This window comes from Notolabrus celidotus, chromosome 16 (assembly GCF_009762535.1).
Source record: "Notolabrus celidotus isolate fNotCel1 chromosome 16, fNotCel1.pri, whole genome shotgun sequence".
Lineage (NCBI taxonomy): Eukaryota > Metazoa > Chordata > Actinopteri > Labriformes > Labridae > Notolabrus > Notolabrus celidotus.
The window spans coordinates 3,398,421-3,422,444 of NC_048287.1; the positions used below are offsets into that span (position 1 = coordinate 3,398,421).

General features: G+C 42.7%; 1 protein-coding gene across 5 annotated transcripts in view; it reads right to left on the bottom strand.

Moving 5' to 3' along the window:
- The window catches only part of trappc9 (trafficking protein particle complex 9), a 388,126-nt gene that overhangs the window by 157,884 nt on the left and 206,218 nt on the right, over positions 1-24,024 (bottom strand). For all 5 annotated transcript variants that reach the window (XM_034704883.1, XM_034704882.1, XM_034704884.1 and 2 more), the window contains one exon: positions 13,697-13,807. In XM_034704883.1, the coding sequence (XP_034560774.1) occupies positions 13,697-13,807 (111 nt within the window). The remainder of the gene's footprint in view (positions 1-13,696; positions 13,808-24,024) is intronic.

The following is a 24,024-nucleotide window of genomic DNA, read 5'->3' on the forward strand; positions in this document are numbered from 1 at the left end:
GTAAAGACATGTCTGTGAATGATATGAGAAGATGAAAGCGGCACTCTGTTACTCATCCTGCCCCCCCTCCTGGTGTGTCGTCTTCACAGGGAGAGGAAACACACTCAGCAAACTAAACTTACTGCTCAAACACAACCACTCTGATCTTTGATTTTCAGCAGCGGCACTCAATAAATAAAAGCTGTCACACTGTGGCTGTTCCAGGAGGTGGAAACATGTACCTGTTGCTTCTCTCGTGTTCCCCTCAAATGGACTCAAGTCCTGAAACTATTAACTGTAGAACTGCTTTATGATTCTCTTTGCACGAAAGCTTTTTCTCTCCGCCCTGGTGTGTAAAACCGGAACACAAACAATCAGATACCATTCTTTGTGGGACGGAGATCTGGATGATTGACAGAGTCGTCTTTGTTACCATGAGATTCAAGCTTCAGCTCCACCAGCGCTGGATGAAGACTCTAGAAAACATCTTGCTGCTGACACCTCATTCATCATGGAACAAGAAAGAAATAAGAGATGACAAGGCCATCTGATGCCGAGAGAGGATGACTTGAAGAGACAAGCACAATATGGTTCAGCAGACGGAGATCTATGAGTATGTGGTACTGATCCTGTCTGTATGCAAAAATCCTGCCCCACCCTGCATTATCTGTGCTGGGTGCATGTCAAAGGAAATTACCCGCGTGTTGCCAAAAGTGAGCTACGCTTTGTGACGAGAGGCTGCATTCACTATTCTCTGTCTCCAAAAATATTACACGCTGTGAAAAGAATCAATATGCTGGATCTAAGCTAATCGTCTCATAATGAATTTATGTCTGTCAGACTTCCAGTGGAATCTCGACAGGGTGAAAGCACTCACTGCTGGAGCAAAAGACAAGGCTGTGTCTATAGGGAATGTCAGTCAAAGGGGGGAAAGAGATATAAGTCTAAATATACATCTGCAGTTATTACCAGACTTGACATTTTTTGCCTGGGAGGCACGCTCTGTCATATTGTATCAGTTCCTGGAGAAGCAGAGTCAATTGTAGAAGCTGTGCATAATGCATTTTGACCTCTAAGTATGTTCAAGCATATTAAACTGACTTCCTGATGGTTTCTTTGACAAAAGGGTGTGATGACATCAGTGGTACAGTGAGTAGAAATGGGAATATTTAGAGTTATCCAGCAGTCAGACTGAAAAAGCAGCTTAGTAGAAACTTTTTATATATATATATATATTTTGGGGCATTTTTGCATTCACTGACAGAACAGCTGAATAGAGACAGACATGCAGCAAATGGTCAAGGCTGGGAGTCGACCCAGCGACCTCTGTGATGATGACTATAGCCTCCGTATATGGGACACACTTGCCCAGGACTTCCACCAGATCCATGTCCGGTCTGTCTCCGATCCGCTGCGGTCCAGCTCCGTGCTCTCTCGTCTGTCAACACCCACCGGTTGTATTTTCAGAGCCCAGCACGGAGCATATAAAAATGAGGGTTCAGTTCGTTGTCTGATTTTGAGGCTTAACTATTATTTCATTTTCGGTACGGTAAAGTAAAAAGAAGCACGCAAAATGTATTGTCCTTTATAAGGATCATAACATTCATGAGGTGAATACATTTCAGAGGTCTATTCGCCACACATGGGTAATTATTTGTGCCTAAATGGTCAATTTTGGAATATATAACCATTCTGAGTTTTTGTCTCCAGGTCCTCAATGAGGTCAGGCTAACCCAGGACTTCCACCAGGTCTGTGTCTGGTCCGTCTCCGATCTGCTGTGGTCCGGCTACACAAGTCTTGTGTATCTGATCCGGAGGGCTCCGACCTGACGGATCAGAGATGCAGCTGAATTGCAACAGAGCGGATCCAGTGGAAGTTAACACATTGACTATAGAAGCCTATCAGATCCGCTGCTGTGACGGATCGGAGACAGTCCGGACACAGATCTGAAGGAATTTGGCCGTTAGTATAGATAAGCATAGCATGAAGGATGTAGTGAAAGCCTCTGTTTACAAGTTATGCAATATGTCAAAGAGCAATCATCTAACTACAGCGAGGAGGGACAATATTTAAGTGGAGGGCTGGATGCAGCTGAAGGAAAGGAAACTGTGCATTAATGCCTCATCCTCAGAGAGAGCGGTGACCATAACAGACAAGCTGCAAAGACAACACTGCCCCTCAGGACTTAAATGACACCCTTTATTACCTATCTGATCCAGAGGGCTCCGACCTGCCGGATCAGAGACGCAGCCGGAACGCAACGGAGCGGATCCAGTGGAAGTTAACACATTGACTAGAATAGAAACCTATCAGATCAGATGTCGTGATGGATCGGAGAAGGACCTGTTGGAATTTGGCCGTTAGACCCCCAGGCCACCGATTCCACCAGTAGAAACTTTTAACCCTGCTCCACCTTGGGTCATTCAAATTTTACCCCAAATGAGACAATACTTTATGAAATAATCATCATGCTGTGTGAAGAACACTTGAAACAAGTGATTCAGAGCATGATTAGAAAAACTACAAAATCAAGCATTAAGTATGATGGTGAAATTAAAGCCTGTAGTGGTTAAGTGTCTCTGAAGTGATCCAGTATGAACAGACCAACTTTAGAAATATGAGAAAAAGAGCTTGAACCACAGGCAGAGGAGAAAAGGATTTTTCTCTCCAACCATGTAATTCATTTCATATCACATGTGGTGTTTCATGTGAAACACCGGTGCAAAATGTAGCTTCTTTTTTTAGATAAATGTCCCAGAGTAAAGAGCATAATACATCTTTCTAATCTATTTTCAAATATCACATGTTCATACTCATGCAACTTTTGATAGCACTTACACTCAAAGTTTTACACAGTGCTGATGATCCACAGGCAGAGCAGTGGGTGGTAAATGGATAGCCAGCATGGGAGCCTCAGATCAAAATCTCTTTAAAGAGACTCCCAAAAATGGCAATATGGGAGAACAGTGATGCCTTTCTTTGGATGAGACGGATTATTGATATTTTTATGTGTGAGAAAATAAAAATAATAACTGACACGTTGAAGGAAAAACTGCAGGGCAGAGAAGTGCTCCTGAGCAGGAATTAGGGATGGGCATTTCAAGCCAAAATACTAATCCTTAATCATTGGCATCTATTCGACGATTATTCGCTTAACCCCCCCCCCCCCCCCCCCACACACACACACACGCACACACACACACACCTGTCCCGTTAACGTACGTACATTTTCTTCTTATTTTGTTATTTAGAGCTAGGGTTGGTAGTCATGGAAAACTAGCATGAATTTGAATATACTGTAGCATTTCCTCAGGACTCTGTCTAACCCATCCCCCTTCCCTCGGAGCTCCTCCAAATCTCCGCTCACATACATGAGTGCCGCTGATTCGCGATCAAATGATCATGGCTGATTCAAAACCTGTCTTCAGCACATCGTTCTGCCCGCCTTGCAGGAGGCAGGACGGGGTTTGATTGGTTTCATAATTTGGCTCATGATTGCAAGGATTGGTTGGTGTTTTGACAAACTCTTAAAGGTGACATACCATGCAAAATTGACTTTTTAATGGTTCTCTACCTGAAATATGTTTCCCTGGCATGTCTACAAACCCCCCGAGAATGAAAATAATCCATTCTGCCCCTGTTCTGATTTCTCCACCTTTCTGTAAATGTGTGTGAAACCAGCCGTTTCAGTTTTCAGTGTTTTTCATACGTCACAACAATTTCCGGTCTGTCACGGAGTCAGAGCTCGGAGCTTGTTCAGCCCATAGACTGTATAAAATACAACTCAACCCCTTTCTCTGTTTTTCATTCCCTGCACACATGTGTGCTAACAAGGAGCTTAGGAGGGAGGCATGCTAGTTGTAGGCTGTCTTAATAAACACAGAGGTCGGTTTTACTCCCCACGTCTGCAGATTTGAAGATCTAGTGGATGATTTTTATTTATTATGGATAAGTCCTAGCGCTAGTTAGCATAGCCACATAGCTTCATGTGAGTAGCTGTGTACCAAGACACAAGTTGACATACTGATAAATAAAACAACAAGTAACACAAAATCTGTGACCAATGGTTCAGAAAGGTTCTGCTGCAGGCGCCTCTCCGTCAGGATCAGATTCTGGATCAGATTCAGAGGGTTGAAGTAACGTGATCTCTGAGCAGCCGTGTATATTCAGCCAACATGTAAACATTAGATCAACGTGCTGGAGAGCCGAGGCACATCCACTTCCTGAGGGGGCGTGGTCAGAGAGAAAACAGAGTGTTCTGAGGAGGGCTGAAGAAGAGGGCTTTTCAGGCAGACCAAAATCTGATTTCAAAGTGTTTTTTTGAGCATAAACTTTAAAGACATGTTTTGGGGACCTCTTAGACCAATATATTTTGGTGAAAAGAGCGTAATATGTCACCTTTAACACGTCACTGTTTCCGCCAGGTGATCTTAGGCGTTTCCTGCTTCACATTATGAAAAACTGAGATGCAAAAATGTCAAAAATGTACTCTATATCAGTGATGTACATTACAGATCGGATTAGCTGATCAGTGCACTGCAGGTGGAAGAGCACATATGTGTTATGTCCACAAATAGTGCAAATACAAAGGGGCTTTCTGGTGGAAAAGTGAAGTGCCGAAAAATGTTTCAGTAGAGCGTAAACCTAAACCGAGATGAGTGCTTGGGTGGTTTTTACGTGGCAGGACCGACCTGGTCCGCAGAAACTGTGGCCTATCTTGCGTGCTGCAGTTTCTCATCACAGGGGCCGAGCTGAGCTGATCCGTTGTGGCTCGTACAATTACTAGTGATTTAAAACTCATACAACCCCACTTCAAAAACACTGAAATATCCCTTTAAGGTTTCTGTGTTAGTGGTATTCTTTGTCCATGTGTCAGGTAAGACACCTTGAAAGGAGAAGGGTTAGAAAGAAGTTGTTAATGAACTTAAAGTCAAAGTGTCTGCTAGTTTGCAGGCCGGGCCTTTTGTCTCTTGTACAAACAATAAGCTCAGGGACGTTAAGAATGTAAAGGTACATTGTCTTTCTTTTAATACTTTGTATCAGAATCCAGATCGGATGTGATCAGATCAAAGAGTAGCACATTTAATTACACTGAGTAGTTTGAAATTGAAATGATTTATCCTTGAATGGGGTTATCTTTAAAAGGAGAGATGCACACCCCTACTGCTTTTATTGAAAGTATCAAGCTATGATGAATACCAATCATACATCGACTTCTTCTAACTCAAGACGCATTACCAACAAACGCTCATCATGTCATTAATATCAGAACAAATCCTATTATCCCTGGAGACAGTTTAATTTCATGAAACTGCCAAATGAGCATCAAAGTTACCAAAACGACTGAATGAATTGATGTTTTAATTTTGATACTCATCTTCTCTTTATCTCTTCATGAAGCAGAGAGGCTGAAAGTCAGAGCGGTGAGGAGAATGGAGGAATAACACCAAAAAATCAAAGTACAGCAGAGCCTTTTGTGAAAACACTGCTTTAACTCAAACTTCTGAGCCTGTGAAAGGCTAAAACTGAGAGTTACAGTTTAGGCCTGTAGTCGTTTCAGGAAGACGGATCTCTACTCAGTGTTTCATTGACAACTAATGAATGTCTCCACACTCACAGCACCAGATACTTGTGCTCTAAGACAGGATGAGTGCTATGCCTTTTACAGTAGTGATACGTTTAGTACCCTACGCCATTGCTCCTGATGTCCCCCAAAGCCTGAGATAGAAAGGACAGAAAGAGCGAACACATCACAGGGTTATCACGTGGGCTCCTCCCTTCACTGATGTTTCCTTTAGTTAGGTCCAGGACACCTCAGAGAGGCTAAACAGTTAGCTCTGGCATCCCATACCCCTTTCCACCGAGGCACAGGGCCGGTTCAGAGCCGGTGCTCAATTGAGAACCAGTTTTTTGTGAGAGAACCCGCTCCCGGCCAGGAAAACAAGTTCCAGAGCAGCACCAACTCTTTGATGGTCTAGAACCATGAACCGCTTCCGTCAGGGGCAAAGGGAGGGTGGCGCGGGGTGAAGTAGCCGTCCATGTAAAGCATCACGAGTAGCAAAGAAGTGTTGGTAACATTGGATAAGTTCTCTTCGGGACCTCATGTGATTATGAAAAGCCAGGAGCAACACCAGCAAGCATGCAACGTTGTCCGCCATCAGTGTTATTGTGAGGGAAAGTTTGCTCTAGCGCTGCTGGGAAAAGAGGTCAAGTAGAAGTGGCATCATGACGTGGCTCAATTCGATGGCTTGAGCGGGTAGAAAAACAAACTGGTGCCGAGTTGTTTCGCACGTTGAACCAGCTCTGAACTAGCGGGAGCACCAGCCCAGGTTCGCATTGGTCAAAAAGGGGTACCAGAGCAAACCCCCTACATGCCAGCTCCCACTGTCCATCATATCCACCAGCAGAACCCCCCAATTTAATAACCCAACCCCCTACAGTACTGCCACGTTCAACGGACCCAGGCGCTGTACATGCACGCTCCAGGTGGTGACAACACTGATACTACCTACTCTAGCACCAGGACCCTAGCAGCCCCCACCACCCAACACACAACAAGAAGAGTCTGCAGCTAGATATTAGGACAGGGGAGGCCGAGCCAAGATGAGATGCCGGTCTAGGCTGTATGTTCTACCTCCCCACTTCTGAATCTGAAATTTTACTCCCCCTCATCCAGATCAACCAGGATTAACAGTCGGTCAAACTCATTTTTAGTAGTCTTGTAATTGTAAGCCCAAAACTCTTTAGGGCAGCAAACTGCCATGAGCCACTGCTGAGGCTCTGGTCAAAGACATGGTGAGGTTTGGCATTATTTGAAATTAGAACATGGAGATAAAGCTGCGTATGGTTAAACTGGCGTAGAACCACTTGACTGGAGCAATGAGTCTCCACTGTTAACTGCAAGCAAGACCAAAGGCTGGTGGTGCTAGCTCTGCTTATGTTAGCTAGTGCTGCATGATTTGGTGAAATTGTGTGCAGTGTTTTGCAACTGCAATATAATAAATGGCATTATGAGTCTACTAGCTTGGTAATCAAGGAACATACAGACATTATTGATACTTTTGAGTATTTCTCAATGTTAAAAAAACAACCTCAAACTCAACTGTGAAAAATCTGACCTCTTGATCATCGGCCGCAAATCCCTCACCACAACTACCAACAACTTCAACCTCTCCATTGACAATGCTTCCCTCGATCCATCCTCACATGTTCACAACCTCGGTATAGTTTTTGACTCCCACCTCACTCTGGAACATCACATCAACCACATTACCCCTCCCCTTCTCCACTGCCAAGACCCTGACCCACGCCTTTGTCACTTCCAGACTTGATTACTGCAACATAGGGCTGAACGATTTTGGAAAATACTCTAACTGCGATTATTTTCCTCAATATTGCGATTTAATATGCAATTATTATTTCAAGGTCCTCTTCATATATTTTTCAAGAAACACAAGCAATAAATCAATCTGTATTATAATAAACAATATCAGATTTATTATACACAAAGTGTTCTTTCTCAAAGGCTAGACTTCTGTTAAGATAAAGGCAAATAAAGCATGAATTAATATGAAAGAGGGTTTATTTATCTACTTCAATTACAGTTGTAAACTTACTAAATACTTTGACTTGCAGTCTTGTAAGCGTTCACCAAAACTACTTAACAAAATTCTGCCAAACAAGTGTTTTCAGTTTAAAGCATGTTTGGATGTGAACCAGCTGACTGAAGGTGTTGCACACAGAGGAGACGCTCAGCTGGCGGCTGCGGCTGAGTGACAGGTCTCTTTTTGTCTCCGTTCCCGGACTGATTCTGACCCGGTTGCGCTCCCGGCTGACACCTGACCACGTAAACATGCTATTTTTTCTCAATAAGAATGAGCAGACAGAAAACTGGACACTGAGAGTCTGAAATATGATTCTGTTCAGTTGTCCTGTTGCAGTAAATCCACATGTTGTCTGCAGAGATTATTTATCAGCCTGCTCCACATGTTGATATTCAGGGTGTTGATTATTTTCCTCACTATTTTCCTGCCTCAATATGATGGGTTCTTCTGCTGAGGCCATTTTTAAAGATGTCAACAACAAAACAACAAATCAAAACTTAGTGTAGCTGAAGTTGTTTTCTTTATCCTCCGCTCGCACGTGTTGTTCTTCAGAGATTTTTGGCCATCTGCAAACCAAAGGTGCATTACGGCCACCCACTGCATGCATGTTATGTAAGGTTGCGTCTGTGTACATTATACTTTTTATTTTTATTTTTAATCGCAGCCTTTGCGATTTGAAAATTGCATTCTACTACATTGTGATGTCGGTTTGAATTTGATTAATCGTTCAGCCCTACTGCAACATCATCCTCTACGGCCTTCCTTCCAAACAACTCAACAAACTGCAATATACCCAGAACTCTGCCGCCCGCCTGCTCACTCACATCCGCTCCCATGACCACATCCCCCCTGTCCTCCAAAACCTCCACTGGCTCCCTATCAGACAGCAAATACATTTTAAAATCCTCCTCCATAACCAGGCCCCCTCCTACCTCACCGACCTGCTCCACCACCACACCCCCTCCCGTAACCTCCAATCCTCCAGCGCCCACCTCCTATCCCGTCCACCTGACACCAAGCACCGAACCTGGTGGGATGGAGCTTTCTCTATCGCCACCCCTATCCTCTGGAACGCCTTACCACTAAACATTCGAAAACTGCCCCAACCTGTCCACCTTCAAAACACTCACTAAAACCACCTATTAAAAACTGCTTTAATGTATGAGTGCTTTTAAATGTGTTTCATTCATGTTTTTATTAATCTGTTGTTTTATATGATGTTTTTATCCTCTGTGCAGCGTCTTTGAGTTTTCAGAAAAGCGCTTTATAAATAAAATATATTATTATTATTATTAGTATTATTATTAGTATCATCATTCTTAATATATATATCGTATAATTAAGTAAATACATTTTAAGTTGAAGTTTAGACGATAATCTTACTGAATAATGGAAACAGTCAGTGCTAGCTGTTTGCTTAATATTTATTTGAAGAGCTTATGGAACCGCTTTCCAATGTGATAAAGATTGGCGCCAATAAAATAACCAACAGAGTTACATCCCTGTGTCTTTAAAGCTCAGTGACTGTGCTTGTGTGTTTGTAAGTGGTGTGTAATTGACCGGACTTCAGCTACGACACACACAGAGCGATCTCTAAGGAGTTTTAACTTTCAAACCGCAGCAACTGGAAAGCTGTTACCATGTTTTTTGTGTTGTTTACTCAGTGAGATAAGATCCTTCCCTTGGACCAATGCTTAAAAAATATAATCATAAAAAATGGAGTCTCCTAAAACTCCTTTTTTACAGGCGTCTGAAGTTACTTCTGTGAAAATAACGGCTTCATAATCTCGGTGAACTTCTCTTAACAGAGCTTCTCTGCACAGGAAAGATTTCTGGAGTGAGCAGAGAGATGATATGTTTGGCTCTGTCTGAAAAGATCTCTTTCCACCCCCTAATTCCCCAAAAATAATAACATCCACCCCTGTGGAGAGGGCCTATGAGTCACCCACAGTGTACCTCTGCTGGTGGCGAGGGATGCACTAGAGAGACAGAACTGACAAGGATCATAATTTGCCACTTTCCTGTGAAACGCCAAGTGGAGACCGAATCTACAGAATCTGCAAGACAGTGTGGTGATGATGTGTGTAGGTTTATCTGTGCGTCACCAAGGTGGAGAAACAGCTTGTGTAATTCTTTAACAATGTAGGATTTCCCCCCATGTTTCTATTCTTACCAAAGCTGAACACTCTCAGGACACGGAAACTAGACCCAGTGTTGATTTGAGCTGAATTAGAAGCTCTGTGTGGGGACGAGTGGAAACCCCAAAGATGAAATCAAGTCGTGTTTGGAGCAACAACTTTCTAATTTGCATCTTTCCAGATATAACGGTTGTGATACTTATATGTGTGAGATATACACTACTCACAATAAGTTAGGGATATTGTTATTTACATGAGTGCTTTTCTCATTTGGTCTGAATTGTAATGAAATAAGTAAAAGTTCCCTTTGATATTACTAATAATGAATGAGAATAAACACCATTTTCATTATTTTAATATTTATTACCCCAACAATTTAGACAATAACAAGGATAGCCCCAAATAACAAAAATTGACAATGTCAGTAGCGGGTGTTTCCACCATTTGCCGCAATGACAGCTTGACAGCGACGTCTCATGCTCCTCACTAGCCTCATGATGTTGTTCTGAGGCAATGCGTTCCACTCTTCCACAAGTGCTACACGCAGTTCTGCCAGGTCACGTGGGGGTGGGGTACGATCATCCAGTCTCTGCTTCAGCTGGTCCCAGACGTGCTCTATGGGGTTCAGGTCAGGGGACATTGCTGGCCATACCATATGAGGCACTCCGACTTCCTGAAGTCGAGCTGTGACAATTCTGCCACAATGTGGTAGAGCATTATCATCCATGAACAGAAAGTTGGGGGTGTGCTGGCGGAATTAGGGGTAAGAATCTGAGGTAAGAACGTGCAGTGACTGAGCCATCTACAATAACCAAATCTGTTTTGCGCTGACTGGTGATGCCCGCCCAGACTGTTGTACCTCCTCCACCAAAGCGAACCCTGGGGACCATGTTGACCTCGGCGTATCGCTCACCTCGCCTTCTCCAGCAACACTGACGACCATCATTTCTGTGCAAGGTGACCCGACACTCATCAGTGAACAGGACGGTAGACCACTGCTGCATTGTCCAGGTCACATGGTCTTGTGCCCACTGCAAACGTTCACGGCGGTGTCTTGGTGTCAGTTGAGTCACCTGCAACGGTCGTCTGGCATTCAAGCCAAAGCGGTGGAGTCGGTTGCGAATGGTTTGTCTGGAAACCCTAGTACCCCTCACATCTCGTAAACGGGCCTGCAGCTGTGTGGCAGTTGCATAACGATGTCTGAGTGCATAGGTCCTTAGGTACTGGTCATCGTTGCGGTCTGTCACTCGTGGGGCTCCACTCCTGGGTCTGTCACGAACTCTGCCAGTAGTTCTGTATCTTGATGCAAGTCTGCTGATGACACTTTGAGACACACCAAGTTCACGAGCAACATCTGACTGCCTGCCACCGACCCGAAGGCACGCTATGGCCAGGTGGCGCTGCTCGTCCGTTAAGTGACGTCGTGTGTTCATGGCTGTTTGAATGATGAGCTTGGAATGACTTACTGACAATACCAGCTTTTCATACCCACAGAATGTTGAAATTGATGCCACATTGAAAAGGGTTGTCTTTTGGTATTTTTTGGTATTGGACCCAATATGTATGGCACACTGTACACAGTAAGACCATTACGTGGAAAACACAAAATGAGGTGCGTCTATCACCCCAATACAATATCCTCCCTATCCCAAAAATCTCTGAAGTGAAACAAACACCGTATGTATGAAATCCACTGAGTCTCTCACAATATCCCTAACTTATTGTGAGTAGTGTAAATGCTAAGATGATTGTATCCTGGAGGAAGTATTACTGACAGTGATAAAGCCCTAGAGACAGAGATCTTTTTCACATTGCCCCATATCACGATCCAGTCTTTAGTAAGAGATTAAACCCTGCACCCAGAGGTCTTTACATGTTTCCATATGACACTGCTACAAAGTTTAGGGCTGTTATAAAGACCACAGGAATCAATATGAGGAGCAGACAATATTACCTCTTAACTTTAACTATCACCATCAATACTTTCCACAAAGTGGTGAAGTACTCAAAACATCATGTGAGGGGTTTGTCAGTCTGCTCTCTTTCTGTCTATGACTGTCATGAGTTGATCTTTAGTTTTTTCCTTGTGTTTCTCTCCTTGGTTCCTCCCCGTTTCTATTCCGTTATAAATTACCCTTTGTCTTTCTTTGTGTGTTAAGTGATCCATGTCTCTTGTTGTATTTTCTTGTGTTTCTTAAGGCTGATTTATACTTCTGCGCAGTGTGGTCTCTCTGATAGCCGGTCGCCTGCTTCCGGCCCCGCTACGATCTCTGTTTCCTTTTCCACAGAGATTCAGAGCGTGTTATGTTAATCTACAGCTGATACATGTTACTGTTTATCATACAGACATGATTACATGAAGAATAGAGAGGAGGAGATGAAACACACGGCCGATGTGCCGCCGACGTGCTGTAAATGCGGGATATACAATGTCCGTGCAGTCCATGTCAATTCTATGTGTAGTTACATTTTGGAGGAGGTGCACGTCAGCTATGTGGGTAGGCCTCGGCGTAGGTACAGGAGGTAGTGGACCTCCAGCATAGGCCACGCCGTCGATTCGACGCAGAAGTATGAATCAGGCTTTAGTCTGGTCTTGTGTTCTCTGTTTTGTCGTTCTTGATCCCCGTGTTTCCTGTTTAGTTTCACTTCCTGTCCTTGTGTGTTTCCCTCCTTTTTGATTAACCTGATTAGTCTCACCTGTGTCCTGTGTTCACACCTGTGTGTTTAGTTTCTCTGTGTCCCCTGTCCTGCATTGGATCATTGTATGTCTCTCCTGTGTTTTATTTTGGACCTTTTTGGATTTAGTCTTTCAGACATGTATGTAGTTTTGTTTGTACTAGGGATGTAAATTTCAAGTATTTCTGTGATTGCTCTTTGGAAATGTTCACGATCAATTTTCAATTAATCACAAAAAAAAAAAAAAAGTAAAAGTTTTCCATGTCAAAAATAATGCCAAATGTGTTTTTTTCCCCTGAATCAAATTTTCCTTCACGACACAATGTTTATAACTGACAGTATGGAATATCTACGGATCATATTGAGGTGTTGAAAATGTTAAACATGCTGAATATCAACGTGTGGAGCAGGATCATAATCTCTGTGGACACAGTCATAAAAGTGAAGGCTCAGACTTCAACAAGGGAACTGAACAGAAACATATTTCAGACTCACAGTGTCCAGTTTTCTGTCTACTCGTTCTTATTGAGAAAAATAAGCATGTGAACGTGGTCAGGTGTCAGCCAGAAGCACAACCGAGTCAGAATCAGTCCGGAGGCGGAGAAAAAAAGCTGAGCATCTCTACTGTCTAGTCAGCTGGTTCACATCAAAACATGCTTTAAACTTAAAACACCTCCCTGATAGCTGAACCAAATATGAGACCACATGATGTTTGATCCACATGATAGAAAATCTAAACAAAAAATGTGTTTGTGTAAGTTCTTAACAACCAATTAATCCATACTACATTCATATTTGACATCCCTAGTTTGTACCTTTTGTTCTTTTGTTTATTAAATCCTTTTTATTTTAAAATCTGCATTTGGATCCTCCCTCAGTCTTTCCCCCAAACATGACAATGACGGAAAACAACATATCCCTCTCTTTCAGTAATGCTTACTTAAGTTAAACAGTTCATGTAAGAAACAGTCACAATAGCTTAGATGTACACAGAGTGACTTTTTGGACTACTTTTTTATCTTTTATATCTGTTTATATCCCAAACGATGAAAATTAAACACCATATGTTTTCAAATCATTGTTAAAAACTTGAACTACCCCAGGTATGAAAAAGTCTAAAGTCTGAGCGATGTGTGATGATGTTTGTTGTTTACAACCTAGGCTGATATAAAAAAGGGGTTTAAGAATTAAAAAAGAAGGAGGACAAAGTTGAGACCTTGAAGATATTTTTGAATCTCTGCAGGGGACACAGTGAGACAACATCGGATTGTGTTTGGACAGAGAAACCTTGAGCTCACCTCTGGCACTCGCTGGCATGGAGAACCAGGTCCTGGTTGTTCTTGGCGCTGACAGTGAGCTCATGCTCTGTTGGGTTGAAAATGTCCAGCAGTAGATGACATTGGCGAGTGCTGTGGACAGACAGACAGAGACAAAGACTGAGAATAGAATGATTGAATCATAGAGGGCATTTCTGTTTGGACAGGCTCGTGATTTCTTTCAACAAATTGCACAAAACGCTCGCACACTCGAGTTCTGCAGAGACTCTGTGGACCACAATGTTCATAATGAGCTGCATTGAACATGTCCTCTTTACATGAGGTTACAATTACTTTCTTAAAATAAACAACCAGACACACGTACAGCACAAATGTATGAGATCAAGAGAAGACAGGGTGTGAAGTACTCATCAGTCCTTGTCATAACATCAAAGGTGGCGGTGCTTTCATCAGGCCCGCAGGCCTGCTGGAGCAGACCACCTCCACCTCATCCAGCAGGCCTGCTTTTCTCATGCAGATCATAAGAGGGCCAATTTGTGATTTAGATCAAGACAGGAGATGATGCTGGTTTTTCAAAGAGTTAATTTTAACCCCCAAGTAGCTTTCTTTTTTCCACTGTGTAATGAGGAATGAATGATAATGGATGGATGAAAGGGATGGATATCTGGAAAACAGACGGTGCACTGCAGCCTGTCTGACATTACATTGATGTTTCTCTTCAGGAGGAATGTGAAAAAACTTTGCATTTAGAGGAAGTAAAGAGTCATTTCATACATAACATCCATGGTGTTTTATAGAGTCCAGCTTAGAGACATTGGAGTGTGAATGTTTGTTAATGCACGGATGTTCCTGCACTAGTGATGGGAAGTTCGGCTCTTTTCTTTTGACTCGGCCCCCCAAGAAGAGCCGGCTCTTTTGACTCCCGAACGGCTCTTAATTTAGGATCTTTATAGCCATATATTTTACCTTCATTTTGCAAAAACTAATGGTTTGTAGTGAAAACCATTATATGTACAGTGTTTTTATGAGAAGTCTTATAATTGCCCAATTGTGTGTATTTAATCTGTTAAACATTCTTCTTCTATGATTAGGGTTAGGGTTGTGATAAGGGTTAGGGTTGGGATTAGGGTTAGGGTTAAGGTTATGATAAGGGTTAGGGTTATGATAAGGGTTAGGGTTAGGGTTGGGGTTAGGGATAGGGTTAAGGTTATGATAAGGGTTAGGGTTATTATTAGGGTTAGGGTTAGGGTTGGGGTTAGGGTTAGGGATAGGGTTAAGGTTATGATAAGGGTTAGGGTTGGGATTAGGGTTAGGGATAGGGTTAAGGTTATGATAAGGGTTAGGGTTGGGATTAGGGTTAGGGATAGGGTTAAGGTTATGATAAGGGTTAGGGTTATGATAAGGGTTAGGGTTGGGATTAGGGTTAGGGATAGGGTTAAGGTTATGATAAGGGTTAGGGTTATTATTAGGGTTAGGGTTAGGGTTGGGGTTAGGGATAGGGTTAAGGTTATGATAAGGGTTAGGGTTAGGATTAGGGTTAGGGTTAGGATTAGGGTTGGGATTAGGGTTGGGATTAGGGTTAGGGATAGGGTTAAGGTTATGATAAGGGTTAGGGTTATGATTAGGGTTAGGGTTATGATTAGGGTAAGGATTAGATTTAAGGTTAGGGTTATGATTAGGGTTAGGGTTAGGATTAGGGTTAGGGTTAGGGATAGGGTTAGGAATAGGGTAAGGGATAGGGTTAGGGTTGTGATTAGGTTTAGGGTTAGGGTTAGGGTTAGGGTTGTGATTAGGTTTAGGGTTAGGATTAGGGATAGGGTTAGGGTTAGGGTTAGGGTTATGATTAGGGTTAGGGTTAGGGTTAGGATTAGGGATAGGATTAGGATTACGGTTAGGGATAGGGTTAGGGATAGGGTTAGGGTTGTGATTAGGTTTAGGGTTAGGGTTAGGGTTGTGATTAGGTTTAGGGTTAGGGTTACGGTTATGATTAGGGCTAGGGTTATGATTAGGGTTAGGGTTAGTATTAGTGTTAGGGTCAAGGTAAGGTTTAGGATTAGGGTTAGGGTTAGGGTTATGATTATGATTAGCGTTAGGATTGGGGTTAGGTTTAGGATTAGGGTTAGAACCAGAACTAAACTTAAGCATACAGAACCAGAAGCAAACTCATGCAAACAGAACCAGAACCAAACTCAAGAAAACCCAACCAGAACCGAACCAGACCCGAACCAGAACCGAACTAGAACCTACCAAAACTGAACCAGAACCGTACCAGAACCGAACCAGAACCAAACCAGAACAGAACCGAACCAGAACCATACCAGAACCAAACCAGAACCAAACAAGAACCATGCCAGAAACAAACCAGAACCGTACCAGAACAGAACAGAACCAGAACCAAACCAGAACCATGCCAGAAACAAACCAGAACCGAACCAGAACCGTACCAGAACAGAACCGAACCAGAACCGAACAAGAACCATGCCAGAAACAAACCAGAACCGAACCAAAACCGAACCGAAACCATACCAGAACCGAACCAGAACAGAAACGAACCAGAATCAAACCAGAACAGAAACGAACCAGAACCGAACCAGAACCGTACCAGAACCGAACCAGAATCGAACCAGATCAGAACCGGAACCGAACCAGAATAGAACCAGAACTGAACCAGAACTGAACCAGAACCAAACTCAAGCAAACTGAACCACAACCAACGGCAGGACGGGATTTGATTGGTTTCATCATTTGGCTCCTGATGGCAGGGATTGGTGTTTTCCCAGGTTTACTCCGGCTGTAGATAGCAGCTTTTTTTACCTCTTTTTTAAGAACACATTATGTATTGATTACCATCAGGACATGAAGATCATTTTAACCAGTATAACAAAAAGTGTCTCTAAATCTGACTACCAACCCCAGCTTTAAGATGATGTTTTTGAGTGTTGTATGTTTTTGGAAAGGTTGTTGATTATTTGATCTGTTTTGTCAGAGATCATCAAGTCATGCGTTATTCTACTTCTCTGCCCAGCTGATGAAAAGTCTTTGTTTTTGTTGTTGAATCCTCCTGGAGTTTAAAACATGACAACTGTCAGGCTTATAAGGAGAGACATTGAGGCAGCTCTACAGCCTTTACAATAAACAAACAGACATAAAAATGTGTTCTCAGTACAAATGAAATCTACCCATCAGTCCATCTTCTCTCTGGTTCCCACTGAGCCCCCCCTCCCAGCCAGCGTCTTGCCTCCTAAATCTGAGGGTTAATGGAGGCTTATGTTTAGCTTGCCCAAGTCCCTAATAAACTGCTTTGGCAATTAAAGGAGCATATTTTTTAAAGCCTCCCCATGTTTCTTTAATTGTCTCGTTGTCTTTGTTGGCGGACGTGATTAACGGGCTGAGAGGGGCGAGGAACTGATTTATAGGTCGTGGTATTTAGCTGAGGTGATCAATCAAGCCACCTAGTTAAGAAACAGCGGCTCATTGCTCATGCACTAAGTACCTGAGATAAACTGAAGGAACAGAGTCGGAGATGGAGGCACAGATGATCTGGATTTTTTATTCCTTCTGATAAGCACAGGCTTGAAATAAGGGTGAACAATGGACAACGAGACCTGTTCTACTTCCTGCTCTTGAGGAGTGCAGACGCTTTTTTGCTTGCTCTTGCTTATGCTTGCATTCTTTTCATTTTAACTCTTTTTTTCTTCACTGAGAGACTACAAGCAGTCACTCCAGGATACTTAGAAACCACTGGGACTATAATTTACTGTCGACAAAGTAAACAACTGCCTTATCTCGACATTTTATCGAAACTGCAAACGTGGCCTACTGATCGGCAAAAGCCTGTTAGCAGCTAAGCTAACTGGAACCAAAATGCCTCCTTTCACTGTGGACGATTTTCAGAAGATCCTTCAGAAAATTGCTGTGCTGGAAACAAAGATGCATCGGATAGAAGTGAATGTGGAAGTGAATGGACTATGCGGGAATGACACCACTCTTCCATGGGGTCAGAGCAGCAGACATGTACCTGCTAACACACGGCTAGTTAGCCCAAACAATGACACTCCAAAACAGGAGGACTGTGCAGTTGGGACCAGCTGGAACACTCTTGGCGCTAGGCCTAAAGATAAAACGTTTCCCACGGACATGAGAGAACGGATAACAGGCAGAGCCAAGCGCCCTGAGATTTCTGATGCGACTGGCTGGCCTGCACTCTCATCCAGAAGGAGTGCCGCCTCAACCCCCCTACCAAGGAGGAAACAGCCATGGACAGCAGTAAAAAGTACTAGTAAGAGCAAACCTGTAGAAGAAACAAAGATACATTTAGAGAACAGATTTGCACCACTTTCACAAGATCCTGACTCTCCATCCCAGGACCTGAGAAACCCTGTGTCCTCGAAGACCAAGGGAAGGTACGAGACCAAATCTATAAGCAAAAGGCCGCAGAGGGAGCTGACGACTGGGCCTGAAACACTGATCGTGGGCGATGGTGCCGTGAAAGAGGTCAGTAGCCTCTGTGGCAAGAGAAACACCAAAGTCCTCTGCTTCACCAACGATTCGGTCTCTGACATTTCAGACAAAATTCTGGACATTGTTGCTGACCACACAACGGTGAAATCACTCATTCTTCACACTGGGGCCTTGGATGTTGTGAAGCAACAATCTGAGGTATTGAAACAAGATTTTACTGATCTGCTGCGCAAAGTCAGATCTGTTGATACTGTGGTGTTTATCAGTGGCCCTCTACCGACTGTCCGAAGAGGGGACGAGAGATTCAGCAGGCTGTTGATTTTGAACAAATGGCTCAAAGCTACATGTGCTGCTCAATCAGTGAACTTTATTGACAATTTTAATATTTTCTGGGAACGCAGACACCTTTTTAAGGCAGATGGATTTTGCCTCAACAAGTCAGGAGTAAGATTGTTCACTTCCAACCTATTTTACTCTGTGTATCACACACCAGCTTCCCTGGCCAAGGACAAGAGACAAGACAAAACAAAACAGAAGATAAGACCACATTCTGGAGGAAAACGACTGAGATCGCTGAGCCAGGAGGAGTCTTCATCGCCGCCACCTTCACCCCCCCAAGAGGAGCGTCCTCCAGTGCCGCCAACTTCAACCCCCCAACGAGAGGAGCGTCCTAGATTGCGGCCATCTTCACCCCCCCAACAAGAGGAGTGGCCTCCACTGCGGCCATCTTCCACCCCCCAACAAGAGGAGTGGCCTCCACTGTGGCCATCTTCACCCCCCCAACAAGAGGAGTGGCCTCCACTGCGGCCATCTTCCACCCCCCAACAAGAGGAGTGGCCTCCACTCCCAACAGGAGGAGATTTCTATTCTTCACCACCCCAAACACCAGCCAACTCCCCGCCCTCTCCAGTCACTCTCTCTCCCTCCTCCCCCCTCCTGGATTTTACGGATGAGATGAAAAAGCTTGTCAATGTTGGAATCAAGCTTACACCCCGTCCAAATCCCATATTCTCTCCCCTAAATCTACCCCATCGCCCAGCCCCCAGCCCACCACCGTGCCCGAAACCACCATCACAGAAACTTCACAAAGCCCCTTCACCTCCTCAGAATCATCATCATCATAACAATTCTAACTGATATGGGCCGGGTCCAGGCTTCAAAGCTGATATCATTAATATTTTCAACCAGGAAAAGCCGGGGCCCTGTGGAATTCAGGTAGCCTCCTCAATTCCTCTGTTGACAGGAAATAGAAAAAGGGTAAATCTGCTAAGAAACAGAAGATACTCGACTAAATCTGCCAACTTATTAAATTTAGCTCCACTTCCTCGTCAGCCACAAACAGCTGTAAAAAATAACACAACTGGTTTTAACTCACTAAACTTAGCTTTATTAAATATCAGGTCTCTGGGAGGCAAATCTTTTTTAATAAATGATTTTATTATTAAACACAATCTTAATTTTATGTTTTTAACAGAGACTTGGTTAGACCAAGATAACAGTGCAGCTGTACACATTGAATCATGCCCTCCAAACTTCTCTTTTGTGAGTGAGACTAGAACGCATAAAAAAGGAGGAGGTGTTAGTATAATTTTTAATGAGTTATTCAAATGCAAGCAGGTGTTTTATGGAAATTTCACTTCTTTTGAATATGTGGCTCTTCAGTTAAATACATCCTCTCGGTCTATATTTCTTAATATTTACAGACCACCTAAATACTGTACTGATTTCTTTGATAACCTTGTTGAACTACTGTCTCTTATCTGCACTGACTTTGATTCTGTTTTAATTGTTGGTGATTTTAACATCCATGTTGACAAACCTGAGGACAGAGTGACTGAAGAACTGTGTTATGTCCTTGACAACTTTGGACTCACTCAGCATGTGACGCAGCCCACACACAACAGGGGCCACATCCTAGACTTGGTTATCTCCAAGGGTCTAAACATTTCCAAGGTTCTTGTATCTGATGTTGCTCTCTCTGATCACTGCTGTGTTTTCTTTGAAAGTGATTTATCTGTGAACACTAATGTTCAAACTGAGGTTATCTCAAAACGTTACATTACTGAAAGTACCAGTGATATATTTATTCAGGCTTTCTCTTCCATAACCCCCCTCTCTAGGTTCTCTGCAAATGAACTTGTAGAAGATTTCACTTTAAAAATTACAAACATTATTGATTCCATTGCACCAACTAAATTAAAAGTGGTCTCCAATAAGAAAAAATCGCCTTGGAGGAATACCATGCAGGTCAAACATGAAAAAAAAGAATGTCGAAAAGCTGAGCGCAGGTGGCGTAAAACAAAGCTTCAGGTTCATTATGACATTTATAAAGAAAGACTTCACATGTTTAATCTAGAACTGAAAAAGTCAAGGCAGACCTTCTTCTCAGACATTATCTCCAAAAACAAAGATAATGCACGCGCCCTGTTTGCTACAGTCGACAGGCTAACAAACCCCCCTGTGCCAGTGGCCTCTGAACACTTATCTACCAAGGCCTGCAATGAATTTGCATTCTTCTTCACTGCCAAAATTCAGAAAATCAGACAAGCAGTCAGCACTACTGTACGAGGTACTGGGAATGTGTTATCTGTGTGTCCACCAAAAAACAACTCAATCACTATGACACAATTTAATCCAATAAATTACAAAAACCTACAAGATATAATACAGCATTTGAAATCCTCATCCTGCTGCCTTGACATTCTACCATCACCATTTTTCAAAAAGGTTTCAGACTGCATGACCTCGGATCTGCTTCAAATTGTCAACATGTCTCTTCTTACAGGTGTCTTCCCCCAGGCCATGAAAACAGCAGTAATTAAACCCCTCCTGAAGAAGAACAATTTAGATGCATCAGAAATGAACAACTATAGGCCGATATCAAACCTCCCTTTTTAAGTAAAATTATTGAAAAAGCTGTTTTTCAACAACTGAACAATTATCTAATGATAAATGACTGTTTTGATGTCTTCCAATCAGGATTCCGATCACATCACAGCACAGAGACCGCTCTAGTCAAGGTCCTCAATGATATTCATTTAAACACAGACAACGGCAAAATCTCAGTTTTGGTATCACTTGATCTTAGTGCTGCTTTTGACACAGTTGACCACAAGATACTACTGGACAGACTTGAAAACTGGGTGGGAATCTCTGGTGCAGTACTAAATTGGCTTAAGTCCTATTTAAATGACCGGGACTATTTTGTGTCTATAGGTAAATACACATCTGAGCGGATGAAAATCGTATGTGGAGTACCTCAAGGATCCATTCTGGGGCCTCTACTATTCAACATCTACATGCTCCCCTTAGGTCAGATAATAAGAAACAACCAAATAAAATACCATAGCTATGCAGATGACACACACATTTACATCACCATATCACCAGGGGATTATAGTCCCATACAAACACTGAGTAAATGCATTGAACAAATCAATGACTGGACGAGCCAGAACTTTCTTCAGTTAAACAAAGAAAAAACTGAAATGATTGTTTTTGGAGCCAAGGAAGAAAGGTTAAAGGTTACTGCTCAGCTCCAATCTGCAATGATGAAATGTTCAAACCAAGCCAGAAACCTTGGTGTAGTCATAGACTCAGACCTTAATTTCAGCAGTCACATTAAGACAATTACAAAGTCAGCCTACTATCACCTTAAGAATATATCAAGGATTAAAGGACTTATGTCTCAGCAGGATGCAGAAAAACTCGTCCATGCATTTATCTTTAGCAGACTAGACTACTGTAACGGGGTCTTTACAGGACTCCCTAAAAAGTCCATCAGACGGCTGCAGCTCATACAGAATGCTGCTGCTCGAGTCCTAACAAGGACCAAAAAAGTAGACCACATTACTCCAGTTCTTAGATCTCTACACTGGCTTCCTGTCTGTCAGAGAATAGACTTTAAAATCCTGCTGATGGTTTATAAAGCACTGAATGGTTTAGGCCCAAAATACATTGCTGATCTGCTACTACTTTATGAACCACCTCGACCTCTGAGGTCATCAGGTACTGGTCTGCTTTCAGTTCCTAGAGTCAGAACGAAACATGGTGAAGCAGCGTTTAGTCATTATGCACCACATATCTGGAACACACTCCCTGAAAGCTGTAGGTCTGCTCAAACTCTCACCTCTTTTAAATCAAAGATTAAGACTTTTTTATTTACCTCTGCCTTCCTATCTTAGATTATTTTAACTCACTTTAAACTAACATTTTAATGTAATTTTTAATATATTTCTAATTTTCCTTTTCTTTTCTGTTTTATCATATTTGTCATTTTAATTATGTTCTTTTATGCTTGTCTGAATGTCTCCAATGCTTTTAATGTGTTAATGTAAAGCACATTGAGTTGCCCTCGTGTATGAAATGCGCTATACAAATAAAGCTGCCTTGCCTTGCCTTGCCTGATGCTCAGACCGCTACAGGAGGAAAGCTGAAGATTATGTTTTTAGAACTAGCAGGACTGAATCACAACGCTGAATCATTTTGATAAGTATTCTGCTGAGAGACTACACAGGGCACCCAGATCTAAGCTAAATAAATAATTCAAAAGTGCCAATGGGGTTTCTAACTACTTGTCTCCATTTCAGCCTGTGAATTTTTAAATCCTATTTAACAACCAAGTGAGGCGAGGAGGGAGCAAAGTTACCCCCGCCCTTTGGAAGCGAACACGTATCAAACCTGCTTCTTTTCTGTGCATAACAAATCAACCATCAATGAAATATCAATACTCAGGCCTCATGAGCATTGAATGAAGCACAACAGAACTCTGCAGCATGTGTTTGAGAGATCTTTGAAAGTGTTGGAGGCCAGGATTATTGTTATGCTAGCACCACCATGGGTACCTGTGTGCAAGTGATGAAGCTGGTTTAAAGGAGAGCGTCTTGAACCCAGAAGAAGACTTTTACTACAGATCACTTCAGGTACAGTTGGAAGTGTGCCAAAGGGAAAAAAGCCAGATACTAAGTGCTACAGTCTATTTCTGAGAACACAACCACGCTAACAAATGCAGCATGAGGTCAGCATTTTGCTACTATTGATCTGGAGAGGACCCTGTTGCAGCAAAGTGAATGTCTAAACCTGGCGCCACACATTTCTAAGCCAACACCACAGAAAGACGTCGATATGGAACAGAAGCAGCAGGGTGACAGTCTGATTATTTTTGTTCCTGCATCAACAGTACAGATAAATCAAGCTGCTGACACCGGATGGGCATTAGTCGGGACTCGGCACGCTTTTATTGTGAGGTGGTGACGATGGAACCCACTGTGGGAGGAGGCAGGAATCCTGATCAATGACGCTGGGCCCACACCTCTGTCGATTCTGCAAATCTGCAATCAATATGTGCTGATTTTGCTGCCTTAAACGTGACATATTCCCCGCTAAGGAAGTGTAATGGCTTTAATTAGCATAGTTGGGTTGAGAGAAGTGCTATTTTTAGGTCTATTCGTCGCATCATAGGGGAAAGTTTATGTCAGGATAGTAGACGTAGAAGTAGTAGAGAGGTCTGCTCACCTCCAAAACAAAACAAACCATAAATCAAAAGAGTTCAAATGCATGCTGAATGATGAAACTTCCTTTAGAAAGTCCACGCCGCTCCATGATTTATAAGCAGACGAAGTGATTGATGTGTCAAACAAATCTTCTCCCTACAGAATGGTGAATTCACACTGTATTGTATTTATTTACTCAGGTTCTTCCTCAGTTAAATCTGTCTGTCAAACCTCCTAATACATTGTATGCTGCTGCTGGATATTACATTTCATACTGGTGTTAGCCACAGCCCAACACTCAGGTATCATCATACCAAACGATACATCAAATACACATGTGTATGCTGTAGTTTTGCAGATGTTGGATAATGCAGACAGTAGAGCATTAACAGTAAA